Source organism: Topomyia yanbarensis, chromosome 2 (genome assembly GCF_030247195.1).
Source record: "Topomyia yanbarensis strain Yona2022 chromosome 2, ASM3024719v1, whole genome shotgun sequence".
Lineage (NCBI taxonomy): Eukaryota > Metazoa > Arthropoda > Insecta > Diptera > Culicidae > Topomyia > Topomyia yanbarensis.
In genome coordinates, this window is record NC_080671.1 from 163,096,434 (window position 1) to 163,120,542 (window position 24,109).

The 24,109-nt window shown below is 38.6% G+C and overlaps 1 protein-coding gene across 1 annotated transcript in view; it reads left to right on the forward strand.

The window, feature by feature from the left end:
• Nucleotides 1–12,950, forward strand: part of LOC131681953 (vesicular glutamate transporter 1) — a 192,405-nt gene extending 179,455 nt beyond the window's left edge. The window contains exon 8 of the mRNA XM_058963068.1: nt 1,528–12,950. Within this exon, the coding sequence (XP_058819051.1) occupies nt 1,528–1,920 (393 nt within the window). The 3' untranslated portion in view covers nt 1,921–12,950. The remainder of the gene's footprint in view (nt 1–1,527) is intronic.
• The last annotated feature ends 11,159 nt before the right edge of the window (nt 12,951–24,109 follow it).

Genomic DNA, 24,109 nt, shown 5'->3' on the forward strand with positions numbered 1-24,109 from the left:
CTTTTATATTGAATTATCAGACATAGTAACTACAAAAAACTAGTCTCACAACTTCTATTGTGTGCACAGCTGTATGTAAATCCTGCAAAATAAAATAACAGTTTTTGTTCCAGCAATGGAACATGCTTCCGGAAATCCGGAGTCCCGGGAACCGAGCGAAGTAACCCGATTCATTTTTACCAAGTCTAAAAGTGGATGAGTTCCTGAATCCAAAGCACCAATAAGTATCAAAATCGGTTGGAAATTACCTTAGTTATTGGTATTTCAGTTTTTGGGTACCCGGGTACCCACGTCGGCCTGTCACGTAGTGAAAAAAATCAGGAGCCCCTCCTCACTCCCCCTTACTATATCAACAATATTATTAACCCAAAAGCTTGACTTAGTGAAGTTCTAAGATGTCACAAAGTTTCAATTTCCAGCTATGGATAAAACATGGGAATTTCATTAATTGAAACCTAAAAAGGTACCCGGGTACCGCGTCGGACACATAATAGTTAAACACATTTGAAATAAACAAAAAACCAAATAAAAAGAACCTGATGGCCTAAACTGTATCCTAATATTATGTGTAGTTTTTTCAATGTAAAAAAAATACGCTTGAAGTAAAAGATTCTCTTAAAAGTTCATCAACCCAACCGAAATGAACTGTATAAAATAAATTAAATTTAAATTACCGGTTATTTCGTCATCGTAATAAATCACCAGATATAATCATCATTTGAAGATAAAATTTACAGTTTACAGTCTCTTACGGTTTAGTGGTCCAGATGTATTTCTCGTGTGCAGTAACATCTCCACTTGAGCTGTGTATGCAATTAATTGCTGAAACGATCGATTAAATTGATTGAAGTCATGTTGGCAACACTGTCCGTTTGTGCGTGAAAACTTTGGAAATTCATCAAACTTGAATTGTATGTATATGTTTTCACCCATTTTTCTGAGCGGGGAGCGGTGGGTGGTTTTGATAGGAATCCTTTTGTTGGTGTCTGGTTGCCTAGGTTTGAGATTTTCCACATTGTTATCAACTGTTCGTCTCCGCTCGGGTAAATCCGATGCTGACAAACGGATAGTAGGTATCTCTATTACGGGGATTCCTTTTGCGTCGATGTTTGCAACGTTTGATCGGCATTGCTTTGGTTTCATAGCTCGAGCGTTGTGCTATTAACGAGTTGCAGATTTGTGAGTTGCATGGGGAATTTTATTCAGTATGGGTATACGTAATTCCTTGAAGGTAGGAGCATTGCATTGGTATTTGCCTGGTTTACTCCTGCTTGGATCTAGAAAGTTTCCAGCTGCTTCATGTCGTTGATGAACTGTTACCCTGGGATACGGAAGCTGTTCAAGGTCGTTAATTACTTTGAGAAAATTTGTTCATTGTACACAATATTGTGTCTCTTCTTTCTCGGTCATTTCAGATTCTATCGCATTTTTTCTAATTTTCAAAATATTACTATTTCACGTGTAATGTTCTAGCAGATTCATATGAAACCATTCAAGTCCTAATAAAAAACCCTTTCCTATTTTCAGCCGAAATCCTGCTGGTCCACAGTGTTCACGATAGCAGCCACGGTTCATCTGGTTGGCATCACCTTCTACGGCATATTTGCCTCCGGCGAGCTGCAACCGTGGGCCGAACCGACATTGGACGAACAGAAAGCCTGGGACCCGGTGGGAACTGGTTACGAGAAGGAAACGACATTCAACGATCCTGGGGGAGCGGGAGGTGGTTTAGCACCTGGCGGTGCTCCATCGATGGACCCGACGGCACAAATTAACAGCACCAAAACCGTTAGCTACGGCGCTATGTCCCACGTGGCCGGCAATCCGTTTGCCAATCCGAATGCCTTCAGCGAGGAGGCGGTTCAACCTGAGGCCAAAGACTCCTACTTACACGGCAATCCGGTCGAGCGTTCGTATTGACCTGTGCGACTGAAGAAAACGGTAACGTTCAGCTTAAGTTAAATCAACATAGTAGAAGTGAGTGGTGGTAGGGTTTTGCTTGGTTTACAATTGGTCTATCGTGGAAGGTCTGCAAAGATTCGAATGACTCCAGTAGAATGGACTGGGCCAGTTGTCGTGAAGGAATTGTTTTCTTCGTTTATTGTGATCTTAGGTAGTTATTTCCGGTATCAACCAGTCTCTTCGGTGTAATGGTTAGGAGCGTAAGTAAAACAAATTCAGCATTGAACGGTGATATATCACAACACTAACTATAGTTTAGCTCGAGTAACCGAAGTCGTGGAAATTGAAACAAAAATTTACCCTGCTTAAGCAATTACAATTTAGATAGTGCTAGCTAACAAAGTATTGAACGACTATGATTAACATCCAAATTAATTTAGGAAACAGATTTAATCAATTCTATTAAATATTCATATTAACTCTTAAAATGAAAAAAAGAAGATGAAATAATGGACAAGTAACTGTACATATTACTGTGAAATAGTAGCGACACCTGTTGAAAGCTTTACAACGGCTGGATAATATCAAAATCACTACAGTTAGGCAAAGTCTGTACATTAATACGAGTGCAATAGCTGTTTTAGACCACTGTCCCATTAGTAGGAAATTTCCAAATTATTGTTTCAGCCCCTTCATAGACCCGACCCAACTAAACAGTTTAGGTTTACAACGGAGGTAATCTTTCTATTTGGGTTTGTAAAAACGATATTTCTTTCAACTAAAAGAGTCAATTTCAAACTTGTACACACACAAAAAAAAAGAACAACGGTTTAGTAAGTAAGACAATACTGCTTAGAGGGACAGGAAGCTGCGAATGCGAGCAATCTTTATCGATCATAGTACTAACTACGAATTACACATTTTTGAGGGACACATGTGCAAATGTTGTTTTAGAGGTAAGTTAGAAAGTTAGCGTCTATAGAATGAGTCGTCGATTATCGTTCAATATTTAAGTGAAACTTCAATCTTTTTCAAATTATTCGCCAGCAATTGTTATTAAAGAAAAGAGAAACCCCGAAAGTTTTGTGGGCGTTTGTAGGCTACGGAACTTTGCCACTGCACTGTTGTTGGAGTTTACAATATGTTTGGTTCTCACAGTTTACCTATTGAAAATACTTCTTCCGCTGCTCTGTAATCGACTCCGCGAAGCTAAGTAGCATGTGAGATTTCGTGATGATAGTCCCGTTTCTTTAAGCACCAGATCTTCCTATCACACTTTCGAACGCTATATTGACCAACAAGTCAAGAAGTGTGTTTCCCTGCTTCAATACATCGTCACAAACGATTCGGATGCCTTCCCAACTATTCTGAAATTTGATTTTTGCACTTGCATCATTCTTTGTCCGGCTTTATACTGCGAGAGGTCAGATGAACTAGGCGAATGGCTTTAGATGACGTTCAGTTCATTTGTTTTGAAAAGATCTTTGGATCTACCGTTCTTTAAAAGAGCATTCCTGTCCACTAGATCTTTATAAAGAACTAGTTCGTTTGACCGGTTAACGAACCAATAGCTCATCTTCTCTACTACAGACAGTCATTCCTCCTGGTATGGAGATGTTAATCAACCTTAGACGATCGTCGTTGGTTGTTGAGTGGAGGCTCTTCTTAGAAATAATTTCCTTCCGACCCGTGCATTTGTTTCCCCCGAAGAGTTGTGTTAGAATTAGATTATATTGGTTCAACTGTCATGTTCCCCGTTTATAGTTGAGGATTTGTTCCATGCCATGTCTTCTCGTAATTTCTCTGATCGGAAGGAAAAGAAAAGGAGGAAGAAGGAAGCAATTACAATTGGAAGGGAGAAAAAAATGACAGCACAGAAACAAACCGTAGGAAATTAAACTCACAGGTAGTGTAGATCGCCTGCGAGAAAGCCTAAGACTCTTTACCGCACTGGATTAAAAACATTAATAATTATGTTACTAAGTTTCAGTCGCCCAAACACATTTTTGTTTTATAGGGATAGCCGAAAACTCGAGACCGCAATAGCGCAGTTACACATCAGATGGTATAACGTTCTGTAGCCGGATTCAAAAAAGATCACATGAAAATCGCTCAGAGCGCTGAATAATTGCCACGTGGTAATTGAGTTTGCAGCCCGTTAAAGCCCTGATTAGCATGCTACAGTGTTGTTTCAAAAATTGTAAGAGGTTTTTCGAAAACACTGAGTCGTGTTCGATGGGAGTGATTCCGCTCATCCCTTCGTGCTTCGAGCAGGGTTACCAAAAATACAGAATAATCTGTATTTATACAGATTTTTCAGCCATTTTCAGACCAAGAATTTGTGTGTACAGATATACAGATTTTTCCGTGTATGTACAGATTTACAGATTTTTGAGAAATGATGTTACAAAAACTATTTTTAGAAATATTTTTTAAGTTTCAGTAATACTTCCTCTCTGTCTCTCTCAGCTTAGCCCTCTTTATTAAAATATATTTTCACTTTTGAGATTGGTCGCTCACTCTGAAAGGTAAAGGTTTGCAATACACTCAGGTTAGCACCCAGAAAACGCCTGGCTGAAAGCTACTTCCAGAAATGTTAATTGTAATGCTCTGTGACTTTGTTATTTTTTATTTTTTTCCGAAAATTCGACAGCTACATTGGTCGACTAAATGTTTATAATATTATATATCAACAAAAGTCATTAAATGAAGAAGAAAATTATTTTTCCATTGTGCACATCGATAAAGTTCAAGTTTCTGGATGTAAAATATCAGAACGACTTGTAGACGGCGCCGGTGGTTGAGTGGTAAGCGTTACCGCAACTCATTCCAGTTGTCTGGGTTCAATTCCAGCCGAGGTCGTTGAGATTTTTCTGAGGTGAAAAAGTCTGTGGTCACGTCTTCCTTCGGAAGGGAAGTAAAGCCGTTGGTCCCCGGTCTATGTATGAGTTTGGTGGATCGATATCTAGTCCAGATAGTGAAGTCACCTCTCTGGCGTCGTTAAGGAAGAAGTAGATCCAACTTCTATACACTTACTAACAAAAACATCCTCCTCCTATGATACTTGTGGAGTGCGCAGTAGTATATTCGGCCTCTAACAAAAGCAAGTATCGGACTAACCATTCCTTCCCTTTCCTTCCGCGATCTACGGTCGGGCTTGGCCGGCGCCGGTATTGAACAATAAACACTTTAGGATTATCAGGAGTTGCACATTGAAAGATATTTCGCTACTCCCAAGCATAATTATCTACTTATTCTCTGTTCAACTTCAGCTAGTCAAGATCGATAACGGAGTAGCAGCCAAAGGTGGTCGCACAAGCTCAAGTTCAATATCAGAACGACTTGTAGTGTTTTTTTTATGAAAATGTAAACAGTCCTTGCTTGACTGATTTAAACCACAAGAATTAATCGATAGATAATCCAGCAAAAGGTTAAACGACTCAACTGATTCGATACAGATATCGACACAGAATTTTCGAAGAGTAAATACAGATGAAAAGATTTTTCAGGACAAAAATACAGATTTAATATTGGCAACCCTGGCTTCGAGTCAGCCGCCTCGCCGACCTCTTGCTCTTGCTGCTTTCTTTTTGTCCATCCTCTTGTTGTGTTGGTTCCTCGAAGTGCTGCTTCCAAAAGTCGCTGATAGAATGCGTGCGTATTTCAGAGGAGAGCTATTTATAGCTAAACTGAATCAGGAGAACGACGCCGCTCCTTGAGCCAGGTTGCCACATTGAAATCTGTATTTTTTCGTCAAAAAATCTGAAAATCTGCATCGAGGAAGAAAAATTCTGTATCGAAAATCTGTATTCAAAAATTAACCAAAGGATCCCCAAAAAACAATGTTGTGACAATGAAAAATTGATTATGATAACCGATCACAAATATATCAATCAGATTGATTTTAGTCTTTATCTGGAGAACAAATGATATCTAAATTTGACATTTTTGTTCCACGCCTTAATGGTTGCTTACGATCTGAACTGTTGGGTACTACAAACCTGCACTGAAAATCTGTAAAACCTGTATATTAGCCAAAAATCTGTAATCTGTATATACAGAATCTTGGTCGTAAATAATCCAGAAAAATCTGAAAATACAGATTAATCTGTATATGTGGTAACCCTGCCTTGAGCTGCTCTCGCAGTTCGTGAGAGCAGAGCACTTGATATTTTGAAGCAATATTCACACCTACATATTTACACAGTGTGGATGCTCGAATACACAGTAAAGCGCGATTCAGACGATACATCAGCTTCCGTCAACGTCAACGGAACGTCACCGTTCCGTCAGGATAAGTTAAATACTTTTCTCTTGCGTCCGTTCACACATGCCGTACGTCAAAACGTTCCGTGCCGTTGATGTTGTGTGTGAATGCCTCCATTTAACTGCATGTAACTTATCCTGACGGAACGGTGACGTTCCGTTGACGTTGACGGAAGCTGATGTATCGTCTGAATCGTCCTTACGGGGGAGTTATTACGTATTTCGGCAATATTTGAAAAGGGCTATATCTGAACATTTCAAAAGATTTATTTTTCGCAAGTATTTTATATTGCTATTTACCTTTATTTATATCCATTTTTTATGTTATTGTTCTTCTCACTACACACTGGACACGGTTTTTGCCCGAAAAGCTTTTCTTTGACGACATGCTTCTAGATAGCGTCAAAAGTTTCAAGGGTCGGTTGAAGCCCAAGACCGGATCTTCTCTTTCATCCAACTAGTTGAAATTGGCAAAGCAAACTCAGAACCAACAAAGTCAATTTCTGCGTTTGCTCTGGCCAATTGGTTGGCCCATTTATTACCACTGAAACCGGAGTGTCTGGGCACTCGAACGACGTTGTCAATGCTAAGTTCTTCTAGTTAAATCTGGCCGTTTTAAAATATCGAAAAGAACTACGTTCTATTGAGAATAGATTCCCAACCAAATGTTCCAGGTATATCAAACAGAAAAAAATTAAGCTTTTTAATGGTGTAATTTTTTCTTGGTAGGTGGGTTTGAACTCCTTGAAAAATTACATTTTAAAATGAAATTAAAAATGCCGCAAAATCCAACATGCCAACATTCCATTTTATAAATTTTAATTATGGGATTAGGTGTTCCCATTCCAAAGGTATGATTATCCAGAGCAATCTCTTCATTTCTTAATGAGTTATTGCAGTTTCTGTGAACCATAAATTGCTGGAAATCGGAAAGTTCGCGAATATGTTCGTGCTATTAGTCAACGGGAAGCTTAACGATTTCAGCATCCTATACAGGTTTCTTAATCAGGAGCACGATGAAATGAGAATCGAAAATTCACTTATTGTGGCCCATGTAAAAGCTAGGGCCCGGTTTCAGCGAAATTGGCCCCAAAATTTCAAAAAAGGGTGGGCTGGTGGGACCCCAAACTCTTAATAAAAATCCACGAAATTCCGGCTCCAAGATCATTTCATGGAATCACGTCCAAAACATTTCGTGTTTTTCTTGACCCACTCTAATGCACATTCATCTAATGCTCTAATGCTCATGTTCCAAGTTGGGAAGTTTGCTCTACGCTGAAAAATGCTCGTCATCATATGTCACACTTGATTCAGAGTGGGAAGAGATTAGGATTTCGCATTATATATATAAAATATTATCAGCAGTGACATTAGACCGAGCCAACCATTATCATTTCACTGAAATATTGAAGATGACCCTAATTTTTTCCAGTTCCGAAAGTTTCACAGTTCCGTTTACATAGTAGACTAGGTATTGCGAGCCATGGGTGAGTCGATATCAGTACCTCCTCAAACGCTAGAAGTCTTTTGAAGGCATTTTTTTGATAGTTTGATGGTGTTGCCAAAGATTCATACAAAAATATACGTTTAATTAATAACACGACGCTGAAAATCATTCTATAGAGTACTAGTAGTTCACATAGGAAAATTCAATCAAATTAAGGTGAGATGATAGTGTATGAGTGAGTTTGGAGGATAAATGTTATTTGAATTATTATCAAGTATATTTTATTGCACAATATCAATTAACAACATCATGTAGTAAGTAGCCCAGACATCCAAGGTAAGAAATTGAGTCGGTTAGAAAACCTCGGTGTAAAATTAATGGATAGGGAAATACTGTGACACAGTATGCTGTCTTTGTTTCGATAGGTTACGTTCAAATCTATAAAAAAAACACCCTGAGGCGATATTGAGATAACAGAACGCGAAGAGATAGAGATAACATGCACGAGGCATTTCACGTGGATTTGTCATGCCATTTTTGCTGAAAGCCATGAAGACGGTGCTAGTTTTCCAACATAGAAGTTTCTTTTATGGAAAAACGGTTCTTGAACCAAAGCTATGGAAACTTTTCCTTCCTCCACAAGGCGATATAGATTCATAATGGCTGTACGTTTATGCTGAAGAATAATTTGTGCTACTCTAACCATACTCGATCACACCACTACAAATTTAATCATCAGCACTTATTATACAACAACTAAAAGATATCAAACACGTTGGTTTATAATCGCCTATAGCGAACCCCAAAAAGGGTATTAGGGACATGGCCTTTAGTTGAACCCCACGATTTGCGAAAAACAAATCGCTAGATTCGCTTTACATAGCAAGGGTCGGACACACGACACTCCGTGCACAACTGGCGTATTTTAGTCATGAACTCCTGTTTTCAGTCGCCCCATACGACATGGGAGCCGAAGCCCAGTAGATCAATTCTTGGCTGAAATAGTTCAACCCGTGGCATACTACACGGCCTCTAGCCTGGTTTCGTTCGGTTAAATATAATAGACTGTTATCAACCTCCCAGTTGACCACAAAGGCTTCTGTTGTTAGTCGCCTCTTACGACACGGGAACAGAAACCCAGTGGGTCAAATCGATGCTGAAATACTTCGAGAGCTTTCAACCCGCCGGATACCGCACGGCCATGCAACACTGTTACTGAGGCTGATTACATATTGATTTCAAAATGGCCGGCATAGTTATAGCTTTAGTGTGGGATATACTGGTGCGGCGACGCTAGTGTTTTACGAGGACTGTTATCAACCTCCCAGTTGACCACAAAGGCTTCTGTTGTTAGTCGCCTCTTACGACACGGGAACAGAAACCCAGTGGGTCAAATCGATGCTGAAATACTTCGAGAGCTTTCAACCCGCCGGATACCGCACGGCCATGCAACACTGTTACTGAGGCTGATTACATATTGATTTCAAAATGGCCGGCATAGTTATAGCTTTAGTGTGGGATATACTGGTGCGGCGACGCTAGTGTTTTACGAGGTTCATTAGAGTGACTCGAAAATGACATTTTTCAGCACAGCACTTTTTAAGTTCCTTTTGTGGTCCCAAATGCCTGTGCAAGGTTTGGGAGCGGTCGGTTGCTTCCCGGGTTTGCGCATTGCGTTCAAAGTTTGCATGGGATTTTATATGGGGAAAACAATTATTTTGCATTTACTGTATTAACGATCGCAATTTCACTCAATATGAAAAACCAGCTTTATAAAACTATAGTCCAAACCTTGGTTAACAACTTTGTCGAAGACGGTAACTAGCTACGAGTTTTCAAAAAATAGTTATAACGATTTTAAAATTTAATCATTTTGGTTCAATCCAAATGCAGAAAATTATTATTTCTTCCAACACTGTCAGTACACCACCGACACCGATACTTTAAACTTAAATAAATGAGAATGTAGTCATCTCAGAGACTTGGTACCTTTGAATGAAATGTTCAGAATGAATTGCTGAATAATATAGACGTAGTCAGAAAATGAATATAAGAGGACTTGTGTATTCCCCACTCCCCTTTTTAGATAGTTTAGTATAACATAAGGAGCTATCTTCAACGCAGGTTAATACCGCCGAATTAAAAATTAATCTTACGTGTTTGAGTGCTACAATATGAGGGCTCTACTATTATCTCATTTTAAATGGTACAACGGTTTATAAGTTTTACATATTTTAAAATCCTATTTCTTACGTTAAGTTTCAGAATTTAAAAACATGCATATCCTTAGATTCTTTGAAGCCTCGGAATTGTTTCTATTGACGTTTTCATTTGAGCATCTAGGAATGAAACCTGGATAGTTACTTCAAACAAACGTTTTTTGATGAAATTGGGTTAGGTTTACGCAAAACAGTGGTGATGTTGGCGAACTAGAAATATACTTCAGGTTAGAACCCAACGCGATTTCCAGACCACCTGAATTAGTTTTAGCCTCAAGCAAAAACAACATATAAATTTGTAGGTGTAAATCCTGAATATTGTAAATGTTTTTTTCCACAGCAAAGATTGTAGCACTCGTTCACATTTACAAGGACGTAATGATTTTTTGTCTTATACAAAACAATTTAAATAAAGGACTGGGGAGTACTCAAGCCCCCCTCTTCTTTTCATTTTCTGACTACGTCTATGTTATTCAGCAATTCATTCTGAACCATTCTGTCGAAGGTACCAAGTCTCTGCGATCAATATATTATCATTTATTTCAGTTTTTATTGTCGATGTCGGTGGTGTACTGGCAGTGTTGGAAAAAATAATCAATTTCTGCATTTGGATTGTACCATAAGTTTTAAAATAGTTGTAACTATTTTTGAAAGCTCGTAGCTAGTTACCGTCTTCGACACAGTTGTTAAACAAAGATTGAACTATAGTTTTATAAAGCTGGTTTTAAATATTGAGTGAAATAGCGATCTTTATTAACGTAAATGCAAAATAATTGATTTTCCTACAAAAAATCCCATACAAACTATGAAAGCCATGGGCAAACCCGGGAAGTTACCAACCGCTACCAAATTTTGTACAGGCATTTGGGATCACAAAAGGAACTCAAAAAGTGCTGTGCCCGCTAGTTTAAACCATTTTGAAGTTTTCCCATACATCCGCGAGCCACTCTAATGTTCATACATTTGTTCGAACATAAAATCTATCGTAATGTTTTCAATTCTCATCTAACCCAAAGCCAAACCATTCCTGATTTTATGTCAAATTTATTCAAGTTTTCATATAGCTGATATTACTAAAAATACCGGATGATCTAGACTGAGCTGAATCTATTGTTTTGTTTCATTCTACAAAAATAAGTGCAAAAATATTTATGTTAAAAGACCCAAAAAGAGGCACTTATTGTAACTTAGGAGTGTGTGTGAAGAAGGTTAATAAAACTCAAATTGAAAGGATGTTGCTTATTTTGATTAATTTCTACAATTCCATTATTCGAATGTAAGCAAACACTGTTGAAAGCGAAACGAAAAAAAAATCCCAAAAAAACACAATCGGAAAATTATAAGATAACAATAACTATTTGAGGTGTACTCACTCTCAAAGGCTGTGTTGACAATAATAAAAATTTAGCCAGTAAGAATACATGAAAACTTAGTAATTACGGAATGAGAATCAATCGAGTTATGGTTTTGATAGGAAGTGGAACATTCCGTTGTCAATAGTTGTTGAGTTTTACTTAATCGTGAATTAAGGCGGATACTATATTTACAATAATCTTACATAACCGCAAGGACACTTTTAGTCATAAGATGTTTTGTTGAACTAAACCTACCATTTAACTTAACAAGTTACGTTCAAGTATTGTACTATCTGTTTGCTTCATTAATCATAAGCTAAACCATTAGAATCATTGCGAAAGTGACAAATACAATAAAACCATAGTTTGTAAGAACATTCTGAGCGCACCTTGCAACCAGATAGAATATTTAATCGACTGTCATGGCGAAAAACAATAAAAACGAATGAAAAGCGATAATAGGCTCATCAATAAAAACCCAAATGAACAAAACGTAAGTTAAAGTGTCGATATTTGTGGAAGGAGAGCGACCTGTACATACTAGTCTCGACGCAACCAAATACAAAGTGTATAGTAGTTACTACGCTCGTGTAGCCACGGGTTAGTTCCTTGTACATAACCTACCGGTAGTACGCTAGATCTTAACCATTAGTCACTGCTTCATTTATACCGGATGTAGAATTGGTTCGAACCCAGTACTGAAATTACAACAATGCGGGTATTCGTATATAGTTACCAGATGTATAATACCGATAAAGGTTCTTTTCTCCCTCAAATCAAAACGGTGACCCCCAAAACGAGATCAATTCAATCTTTAGTGAAATGTAGAAACATTTAGTTAGCTCAAAGTTGTACCAATTGTTTCGACTGATTCCGTTACATTTGTGTAAATTGTAAGCAAAACCTGTAAATTGTCAAAAAATGAACGTGAAATCCATCAGAAATAATTATTTATATTAGGATGTTCGTCTTGCAGCCGCAAGTTGCATCCTCCCTTTCTAGTAGTACATCCTTCCCACGGGCAAATCAAACTCTATAACTACTGTGCAGCCATTACCGAGAAGACTTTGGAGTGTGTAGAATAATTACCAAAGAACGTACGCTATCAGTTAATGTGTCTTCGCCAAACGGTTTTAGTTCGCTATACTTGAATGTTGTTGAATCTTGAAATGTTTATTGCGCCATAACCGAATCGAACTGTTTCAGATGTTACACACTTTAATCTGCAAAAGGATGAAAACAAAGTAAGAGAAATACAGTATTTAAACAACAAACAAGAATATAAAGAAAAACATTATATCAAACAAATTAGTACATAATTGTTTTACAATACTTATAGAGGCATAGAAGCCAAAGGCTATTGACAGAAGATAATGGATTCGAATACATACTAAGCTAATCTAGTCTCCCGTGTAAAAACAAAATAAATCAAACAAAAAACTAGCAAAAACATACTTTACCGCATTAAGCATATGTATAATCATGTGTACAACCTACGTTTCTTCATCGTGTTCACATCCAGGTAGCTTAAGGTTCGTGTATTTAGATCAATAAATGAAATGCTGTCCCATTGAGGTATCGAAGCTGCATTGCAAAAACCACCCTTGAAGTGAAAGCCCTGTGAAAGGCTGTCAGGGAATCGAACGAAAGCAAGGGGAGAATTAAAATCAAGACAGATAAACGCAACAGCAAAAGTATATAGAATCAAATGAAGTATTAAGAGACTACACAATAAAGATACGTATATTAAACTGTTGAAAAGATGGTGTTTCATTTTTTAACGATTATATTCACAGCATTATTATGACAAAATCTTTTAATGAACTTTACGACACGATAAAAGCTTGACCCGGGTCATCTTAAGGATTTTTTTATTTTGCTCCAGATTCAGTTTTGTTTCACCGAACATTTCATACAGTCTGTTATGCTTTGTATCCAGACACTTTTGAAGCAGTATCTCGGTGTCACAATTAGACAACTATTTGGAATGTTTTGAAAGCGATTTATTTGGTAAATATAGGGGCGGGCACACTTAGGGTGATCATTAGAGTACCCAGAAAAAATGATGAATTTTTGAAAACTCAATCGGCTCACCCCCGAGTCGATTCCCACCTCCCACCCACCATGAGTACTTGCTCCAAATTTGAAGCAAATCTGACAAGTCTAGCTACAGGACAAACATGCCTGAAGTTTGTATGAGATTTTCGACAATTTACATGGAGAAAACCCACTAACTCGCATTTTCGCTGCTAGGTGGCACTGTATGCATCGTACTATTACTGTAAGTGAAAATAAGAAAGATAATTTAATTGCCTACAACTAGGTTGAAGACTGCTAATGAATCCGGCTTTGGCAAAAGAAGTTATTAAACTTTCAGCGAAGTGATGTCTGATTCAGTTTTGCATGGGCCTAGCTGTGCATGGTTGTGGATTGGTACTCGATTACCACCAACTAGTAGTAGTGAAGTACAGCAGAAACATAAACAATCCCAAGTAGCTTTCTTGGGCTATTCCTGGACGTAGAACTAGAAAACAATCATCGATTTTAACCGAAATGAAGCTCAGGCAATCATTATTTCCTAAATATCGGTAGCGCCCAGAGTTTGGCCCACAACTTATTCAAGTACATTAGGCGTTGTTTCTTGTACTCTGCTTGAGAGTGAATTTACGTTGCAGTTATATGGTTGTAGTCGGTCATTACTGCGATCTGAACCAGAGTGAACGAAATGAAAACTTAAGGAAAACAATATTTTAGGCTTAGAGGAAGAAAACCAGAACAAATCAAACATGTTTCTCGACATCTCACGACACCAGGACAACCAGCTAAAAATCAGGACATGTCCTGGGAATACAGGACGTTTGGTCAACCTAGATATACAATCCTTTTAAGCAGCTCATCTGGGTTTGATTCACAACGTACCTGAGATCAGAAATTTTTCTAGCCCCTAACTCTCCATAATTGACGGTAAAATTTCGTAAATTTGGAATTTCGTTTAGTGCAAATGTGGTGAAAATTTCGTCTCGATTCGTGCAGTATTAAAACAAAGTGTTTCGGCAGCACTGTACTAGATGGGGTATGTTCGCACTAGCGACAGCAAGCTAGTCAAACGACTGACGTCTCATTGCGTTACGAACCGACTGTCAAGAGATGTTTGAAGATCGAGAAAGATCGGCAAACACGTGCGGACTCTAACATCTGAATATTTGCCTATTTAATTTTTTCTAGTATAGAATATTATTTTGCAGCCTTCATTGCTGTATATTGCTGTATATTGGTAGTGTTTAGTACACCGCAGGTACAGGTAAAATAAGCCACCGAATTGAATGAGGTAACAGCAAATATATACCATTTTAATTAATTACCATTATATAGCGAGATTATTGACTTAACTGAACTATGGATTATTCAGAAGACTAACGCAAGCTTTGAGCTTCTCAAACATAAACGGTTCCTGCAAAGGGCCTCTTTCATTTCAACACAAAGAGCAAGTAAAAGCGCTATAACCTACGCTCATTAGCTAGGACAGGTCTAAACACATCTGTCCCATCCCTGGAAGTTGAGACCAAAGGAGTGACATTAACCTTCCTAATCAAGTAACATCCAACGATTCATAGAACCCCCTTTAAACTGAAACTGACGGTACGGTTATCCACATTTCTTCCTTATTTAAGTTTCAAAATGATTCGTATAGAAAATTGTTCATTAAGGCTCAAGTTACTTTTTGAACATGTGTTGGAATTGAACGCTTGGTAGTGTGCTTAGGAAAAATTGTGTTCAGTTTTGCCACGGGTTTATCCATATAAATTTTTTGCAAAACTCTAAAAGAAGAAAAGCAGTCGATTAATTAGATCATCACTATTCCAATCATGCAAAATAACTGCTGGAAAAACTATCGACTTAGGTGAATGGTGCTTTTGAAAAAGTGGCTGTGGTTTTTTCTCGTTACGCAGTTGTTTTGCGTACCTCTGTGGTAGTGTGGCAAAAATTCATTCTGCTAAGTCGATAGTTTTTCCAGCAGTTATTTTGCATGATTTGAATTGTGATGATCTACAAAGCTGAACACAATTTTTCTAACACAATACTATCAAGCGTTCAAGTCTTATAGACGCTCATAAAAAGTTCATTGAACCTTAATACCGCTTTGGATTATAGGGGAGGGGAGCGGTGGTTGAACCTTTAACCACTTCTCCCCATTATAGCGCACTGCAGATTGGCATGTTTCTTCCAGAACTTTGAACAACTTTTAAGAAAAAGAGGGAGTGATTTTTGCCTCGAAGCAAAGTAGTACACTGACTAGACAGTTTTAGTACAAGAAATGTCATTGTATTTGGTGTTAACATATTATTGACTAATCCAACAAGTAGTGAGATCTAAAATCTACTTTTTCGAAAATTTCATCTTCAGGACCGGTATCTTAGGTAATGTTTTAGAAAATATCATTTCAAACAAGTTAACCGAAGACACTAAGTTTCCTTTTCTTCATTTTATTGAAATATGAAACTTTTTTCGTGGAACAGTTCTAAAAATCCTTTTTGCCTCACAGCTTATTTTCTCGACTTTCAACTGATTTGAAGTTTTATATAAATGATTCAATGCATTGATACATATAAATTTTCTGAATACTATAGTGCACTAGGTCGTGATATAAAAAAGTAAACAATTGGTTCGGTCGCAAAAAAATATTTTTTTCCATTTTCCATATTTTGTAATTTTAAATTTATTTTAATGAAAACATTCAACTTTTCTTGCAAAAATTTACAATTTTGGGACAAATCAATACCAACTTTATTATTGCACTACCTATTGCACTCTAACATTCAGGAAATTTATACGTTTCAATGTAATGAATCATTTTGTGGAACATTTCAAATCAGTGGAAATTCGAGGAAGAAAATTATAAAATGTTTTTTGAACTCTTCGACGAAAAATGCTTACTACTGCCATAAAAAAGCAAAAAAACACCAAATGTCTTCAGAAAAGCTTTGTGGAATAATACACTGGAACCTCAATGTACGAATCAAACCGAGGGTTCTTAAATTGAAATAGTCCGTAAAAAGTGTTCGTTAGTTTGGAATTAGTTTGTAAAAAGATGTGCGCTTCACATTTTTATTTCGAATCGTTTCGTCAAAGCAGTTCACGAAATTTAATGTATATAGTGAAGACCAAGACCCCCGATTTTTTCAGCTTTTTGACCTGACTTTTCAGACTCATATGCAAATGTGTTTGATGGGCTATAGCACACGAACAAGGCTGAATCCAAGTGATTTTTTATTTTTTTATTTTGAATATAGAGGGTTTAACCTTGGAGTCATTCGCCTTCTTTCGAGTTAGAGAAATCTGTTTTGGAAAAATCTCTAATCCCATGTGCGGGGTTGGGAATCGAACCAGGGTAAGCTGCGCGCAAGGCAATTGATTTACGAACTACGCTATGCCCGTCCCTTTCTTGATCATATTTTCCTTATCTTAAAGATGCTAAATATGCAAAAATAAAACAATTCAATCTTATTTAAATTTTACACTGGAATACCTATTTAAAGGAAAAAAATATAAAGAAGTATCAGAAATAGTTGTAAGACTACGTCAAGGGACTAATGAAGAACATTTTAACAGCTTTAGATTATAAGGGACCATTCATAAATTATCCTCCCTTGTTAACAAACAAGTTGCTCAAAAAAAAACCGTGGAAACATGTTACGTAACGTTCTAGCTTACTCCCCCTCCCCCATATGTCACAACATGTCTCACTTTGTCGTACTCCCCCCTAAAAGCGTTACGTAATTTATGAATGGTCCCTTATAAAAGAATGTCCCGATTTAGTCAATGGCGCCATTGACACGCGATGGGGCTGACAAAAACGGGTCTTCACTGTGGATATTTTTGAAACGGGTTTGACATGCAGATAATGAAACTGGATATTTGGAACTGTTTTGAAATCCAAGATAGCAACTTCAAGTTAAGCAATATTCTCAATAATCCTAACAATAACGGTATTTTTGGAACGGACTTGACAAGAAAATAGATGTTTGGTGTCATTTTGAGATCCAAGGTGGCGACTATCGGTTGATTAATATTCTCCATAACTGTAATCAAAAGGATTTTTTTAAATTGACTTGACGAGTCGATGATGGAAATTGACGACTGACATAATTTTGAAGGTCAATATATCGACTTCCAGTTGAGCAGAATTTGCTATAACCATATCATCACTGTTTTCGCGGGAAACTTTCCTGTTCCGTTAGTGGAATTTCGGTTTCGCGAGGAACTACTGTTCCGAAGATCGAGTTAAAAGTCGCGGGTATGTTATCCAGTTGGTTGATTTATTGATTTGTACTGAAATTTTCATCCTTTACCGTTCCCTATTTATACTTTCGGAAATAACACACAAAAAATATGAATTTTATCGTTTACGTAACTGCAAACACACAATTTAACAATCTGTAATTCACGAATCGACGAAACATTGTCGTGTTCCGTTTAATTTTACATGAAACATATGCTTTACATGCGCAATGATATAAAATTACACTTACCGCCATTAAGAATAAACGCTATATGTGGAGTAAAATTACGTGATTTACGGAATTCAACATCATGTAGTATTAAAAGGATGTTATCGGCTGAATCAGTCAAAATAAAACGACAAAAACGAAGTATTGCTTCTTAATCCTGTGGATTAAGAAGCAATACTTCGTTTTTGCCATTTTATTTTGACTGATTCAGCCGATAGCATCCTCAGAATAATTAACAACAGTCGTCAAACAACTTAAAGTAGTATTTAAATATAACGTAAAACTATGTCATTTTTGATGCTCGTATATGTCCGTCAGGAGACGAAAATTTACACGGTTTTTAGGTGTGTAGTTGAATGTGGTGTGCAAATTCTGTCCCCCTACACAGAAAAAAATATTTTGTAATTTTAAATTTATTTTCATGCACAAAATTAAGTTCCACCGCAAATACACATGACTAATCGTGCTTTCTTCAACGTATTTAATTATAATTTTACACGTGGATTGAAAATTACAGTTTCTTTAAACGGAAAACAAATGCACTTCAATGTATTTTTACTCGAATATTGCTGTAAAATACGTGACATGTAATATTAAACGAATGAAAGTGTAAAATTGTATGCATTTTGATGCTCCAATTGAGTGCATTGATTTTAACGTAATTTTCAATCAAACTTTTGATTCAATCTTTGTATGTTTACATTCGTATTGATGTACATGTTGTTTAAATTTCATTATTTTTTGGTGTGAAAAAATGAAGCTTTAGCCGCTTATGAGCTGTTATGAATGCATGAATAATACACGCACACATAGTTTAAAGCCAAACTAAAAACTAAGAAACTAAGATAGTAACTATAATATTCTAGTGAGGTACTGGAAATAGTTCTATCAAATCCTACTGTTTCTAATTGGTTGTAATGCTATTAGACAAATGTGGGAGCTTGCATCAAAATGGCTCTTTTGAAACTTTTGTGTATATTGTTGTTTTGCAACATTTTAAAAATACCAAACTAACTTAGTACGTTGATTTCATGAAACGAAACTGTTATCAGTCATTTTTACTTTTTAGATAATTCAGGAATCAAAGCACATGGGAATTGAAGAGGGGCATTTTGCCCCGGTTGGGCGTATTATACCCTTTTACCCTACAACAAAGGTCAGTTTTATTTGCCGCAGCCGTGCACACTAAGCTATTTGTGTTGTTCCTATTGCCATTTCTTTTCTTTCTACTTGTCTATGGCTATTGCCTCCGTTCTCGTGTGTTCTAGGTTGGGATGAATTTAATGGTAACCGTTTCGTGTTCATTTTTGGTGCCGAATATCGGTGGCTTGGATTGAATGCCTTTAGTGTTCCTCAAACGTCATGCTATTGTTGAAAAACCAATGAACAGAGGTTAAAATATTCGCTCATTCTCTCGACAAGCAGTTTATCACACAGCCTTTTCATCCTTAGTAGGCACGAACACAACTTTTCACCTTTCAAGAAATTGCGAGAATTTGCTGATAATGCAGTATGCGTGATAATTTCGCATTAATTAATAATTATTAATTAACCATTAATATACTACAATATAGAATTTATTTCCCCACATTATTGCAGTATTTTCATTCTAAGGATCTATATCTACTCATTTTTGTGAATTTTTGCGAAACCATTTGTTATTCGGTAGTTTTACATTAGGTGTGAAAATATCATCTCTTATTATACCGCGAAAAGATGAGATCCAATGCTGTCTTTTCGAGAAAAGTTGGAGAGCAAACAAAGTTACATCGTATGTTTGCTTTTTTATTGCTGGTCGAAGCAGGTGAAATATCGCCTTATTCTGTTCACGAATGCGAAAATTGTAAACTCTGCCAATGAATACCGTTATGTAGCTTTTCGTTGTGGGCGAGCCAAGCCCTTTTCGTTGAACAGATGTAATTAGACCGCCATAGTCCACTCCACACACGTAGAACGGGTCCGATGGTTGCGTTCGCTCAGGTGGAAGATTCCCCATTGTTTGTTGTACAAGTCCTCGATTTGGATTGGATTTGTGACAAGGTATGCAACTCCTTACTGTTTTACGTTCCAGTTGTCGTCCACGTTCCGTGGAATAGGTCCGTTGTTGCGTGTGTTGAATATATAATTTATGCGCAGTCTTGAGTTCGCCTAGACTTAATGGTCCTAGCTGCCGTTGATGTCTTTCGCCCTGGCAGTTCTCGATGAACCGCGTTATCCATGCTGCCACTCGAAAGAGCCTGTGATATGTGGAGATGGTATTAAATAATTCTGATAAATCCACCATGTTGTCCACGGAGATAACAAATACTTGGATATTGGGGATGCGCCTCTCTTTCTCGATTATGCTTTGCTCCGACGTTGTAATCACTACTTCCGCGGAGTCTGCAGCATCCCTCGGCTAAGTAGGTCAGCTGGGTTGCGTTCACCAGGAATATACCTCCAATTGACCGATGGGATAACATTGTTGATTTCTGCCACTCGGTTAGAGACAAACGTTTTGATTAGTTGGCTGAGAAGCATCGCAGCACACAATTCCCGCCTTGGAATGGTTGGTCAATTGATTGGGGTCACCTTCGTCTTTGAACAGACTAATCGGGAACTCACATTGTCTTCTGCGTCAACAGCTCGAAGATAGAGCACAGCGTCGTATGCCATCTCGGAAGCATAACAATATCCATGCAGGTAAATCCGCACGGGTTTTTCGATTCTAATGCAACGAACGGCAACCCTGTTTCGCCAAATCTCCTTTTCGCCAGCGATGGTTGAGCTTATCGTGAAGAGCATCGTCACAGTCAATGTCTAGTTTCCAAAGCTCCTGCATGAGTGTCTTAGCGAGGACTATTACTCGGCCAATTAACCCGAGTGCGTCGAAGAGAGCACTTCACGTTTGATGAAATGCGGCTTGTCAGCATCGACCGCTGCGTCAAAGGTGAAAAGATCCACCCGTACTTTCCATCTAACACCAAGAGTTTTCAATGATGACTTAGGATCTAGCTGATGAACTGGTTCTAAGGCCCTCTCTGACGGCGGTATATCAGCGAAAACTTCGGGATGATTGGACGTCCATTTTCGAATTGGGAATCCTCTACCGTGCATCAAAGAAGTCATCTGCGGCCTTTTTTCCTTTGCTTCTTTCACCGCATCAGCTCCCGTTAAACAATCGTCAATGTAAAAATCTTTAACTGCCTGCTTAGCAAGTGGGTATTTCTCACCGTCGTCTTCTGCCAACTGTTGTAATGTCCGAGTAGCCAAAAAGGGGGCACATGTGGTTCCGAACGTAATGCTATTCATTCCATGCTCTGCTAGAGGATGTCCTGGTTCCTGCCACAACATACGGATGAGCTTGCTATCTTTGTTTGTAACTTTGACTTGTAGACACATTTTTTCGATATCTCCAGTCAACGCGATGTGGCAAAACCGGAAGTAGAGCAGAATATTTTATAAGGTATCCTGTCCCACTGTACCCGTCAATAGCAAAGTCGTTCAAAGCCAGTCCGTTCGATAATTTCTGCGATGCATTGAAGACAACGCGGAGTTTCGTAGTAGTGCTGCTCTTCTTTGATTACCGCATGATGTGGTAGGTAAATGATTGTCCCTGGATTAGGGACCGGTACGATCCGCGTAGCGTATTTGGTTTGGGTGAAGTTGTAAGTATGTACTCGTTATATTGGTCCCAGCGATCCGTCGGAACGTCGTTGTAGTGCGTTGAAAAGGTGCGGGGTTGTACCCGGTATCTCCGATGGTAAAGGGATTTTGACGAAATGATAGCTTTACTATGTATGGTCCGGTGAGTTCCGTACAGTGTGCAGTTTATAGTACTCCTCGCAGATGCATTCTTCTTAGGTGATATGTTTTACGGGATCGCTTCTTCCAGCTCCCACAATCGGGCCACTAGTTTATTCAATGTAGCTGACTCTTCCGCTGCTTCAGCTACTCCTATTATGCACGATGTTGTAATCGTGCATAATAGGAGGACCCAGGCAGGTTTTCTGTAGCACCGGTTTCGTCCTTCTCCGCGAAATTCTTTCGGAGTTTAATAGCTGATAAGAGAGGCTGGCTCCAAGTAGAATCAGTCATCCGCGAGTGGCTGGAAGCTTTGTAGGTCCCAGTTGGAAATATCGACAAACCGATGAAGAACCGTTTCAGTAATTTGTGGCAAAATTGCACAATGCACTTGCGCGGCATAGTTAACGACACGGAATGGATGGGTGACGGTGACGGCGCTCTTTAACTGGGTCGTGATTCCAGAGATTCCCCAACGTGGCATGTTTAGCGCATTGGGTTGAATTCCGAGTTGCTTGGATAACTGTGTTGTTATGAAGAAAGCTTGTGATGCAGAATCCAGCACGTGAGCACGATGTGGTTTTCCGTGGGCATCCGTACGTTAACTACTGCGGTGAACAGCAGCACCGAGGAAAAGTCATCGTTGATCGAAAAGCTGCTTCTTACTGCGAACGAGACCTGCGGCGCTGCTGATTGTAGTCCATCGTGTAGCAAAGTGATGATTTTGTTTGCAATTTTTACAGGACCCAGCTTGACAAAAGCCCGTTCCGTGCTTAGGTCGTAAGCATTTTTTGCACAGTCCGTGCTTTTCAACTAGCTTGAGTCGGTCCTTGGAAGTTACTGCCCTAAATTGCTGGAGAAGAAAGGCGGATGCGGTTGCTCTTTACAAATGATGCATTTTTCAATTTGGGAATTGCTGGTAGCCACGAAACTGCTACTGCGTTGCGGCGCAGCTTTATACTGTCGAAGGTTTGCCTTTGCCTTTGATTGTGACGGTGCTTCCTCCGACAATGTTGTTTTTGTGTACCACAGCTGTCTTCTTTCATCATCCAGTTTGAGAGGCAATATGTAGATAAATCAGCAATCCCGTTCTTCCCGAACTTTCAAGGTCCTCGAAACATCGTATGCGGTTTCTTATAGCCGTAGCAGGGCTCCGACCGACCCGACCGTTGTAGATGGGATGTCCATAAAACGCTGCATATGGTGGTTCACAATCTGGTCTTTTCGGTCAAATCGTTTTCTCAGCGCTTCTAATGCACCTTCGTATGCATTATCTTCTATATCAGATGCTTTAACACTGCTGCGGCTCGTCGCGTGGTGTATGTCTTGAGGTAGAACAACTTCTGGGTCTTCGTCAATCGGTGGTTATTGTGCACTGAGCTCACAAACAGGTCGTAGAAAGAGCTCCACTCTCCATAATCCCCCGAAAACGTTGGTAGGATTCTTTTGGGTAGATGTAACTCTGGAGCTGGGTTTAGAATGTCCTCCATCGATGATTGTGTCGGCCGTCGCTGAATTCTGTTAGCAAATTCCCGAACAGCTGCTTTCGCTCGGTTATACATTCCTTCCAAATCATTTTTCGATTACATTTTTGCCTTCCTCGTCGTCCTCGCTGAGATCTACGGATTGTTTGTGCAAGTCCCGATACTCTCTCCAAGTTTTTCGCAGACTATCCAGCTCAGCTTCCAGGTCCTCTGTTCGGGCAGTGGTGTCATCCATTCCGTTGATCCGGTTGATGATAGTGTTCATTCGGTCCTAGGTAGTTGAGCATCTTCTCACCAGTCGGTCATCCTTATAGTCTTGAAGGGTTCCTTGTATCCTGTCCAAATGTTTTCGTGAGGAACTTTCCTGTTCCGTTAGTGGAATTTTGGTTTCGCGGGGAACTACTGTTCCGAAGATCGAGTTAAAAGTCGCGGGTATGTTAATCAATGAATTTTTTGATTTGTATTGAAATTTCCTTCCTTTGCCGTTCCCTATTTATACTTTGCCGTTCCCTATCTATACTTCCATATTCGGTAAAGCACGTATTCAAACTTGTTTTACGAGCTTGGTTCGTAAAAAAAGAGTTCGTTATTTCGAATTTAGTTAGTAAAAAATCGAAAATAGAATATTCCGCTAAAAAGATTTGGTACAAGGAAATTTTAAGTGTAATTTCTAATATTTTGCCGAAAACATTGATCCTTATGATGAACCTTTTGAAAAAAAAAAAAATAAATTTGAAATTTCGTTACTAGGTTAATTAACCCTCCGGAAGTCGCACAAATGGCTCACTGAACGAGCACCCGCTGGTGCCCTAAAACGATTTCGCTAGATTTTCAAAGCAGCGTGCACTTAGTGCACTAGCGCGACTACCGGAAGGTTAATCATTGATAACTTAGCGCCAAGTGCAGAGGCTTTTCTTGTACTGAAACTTTATCGATGACATCCAATGGCAAAAATGTAAAATTTTCGAGATAATTGCTTTTGGCCACCTTATTACGGTTCGGGACCACTGAGCTAGGGTGATTTCTATTCCATCTTCCTCCACATTCAGCCTTGTTTGCAATGTTATAACATTTTGCCAATTTTCTAATAACAACTCAATTTGGGCGTGCGATTGGCAGTCATTAATGTTAATTACGCGGTACG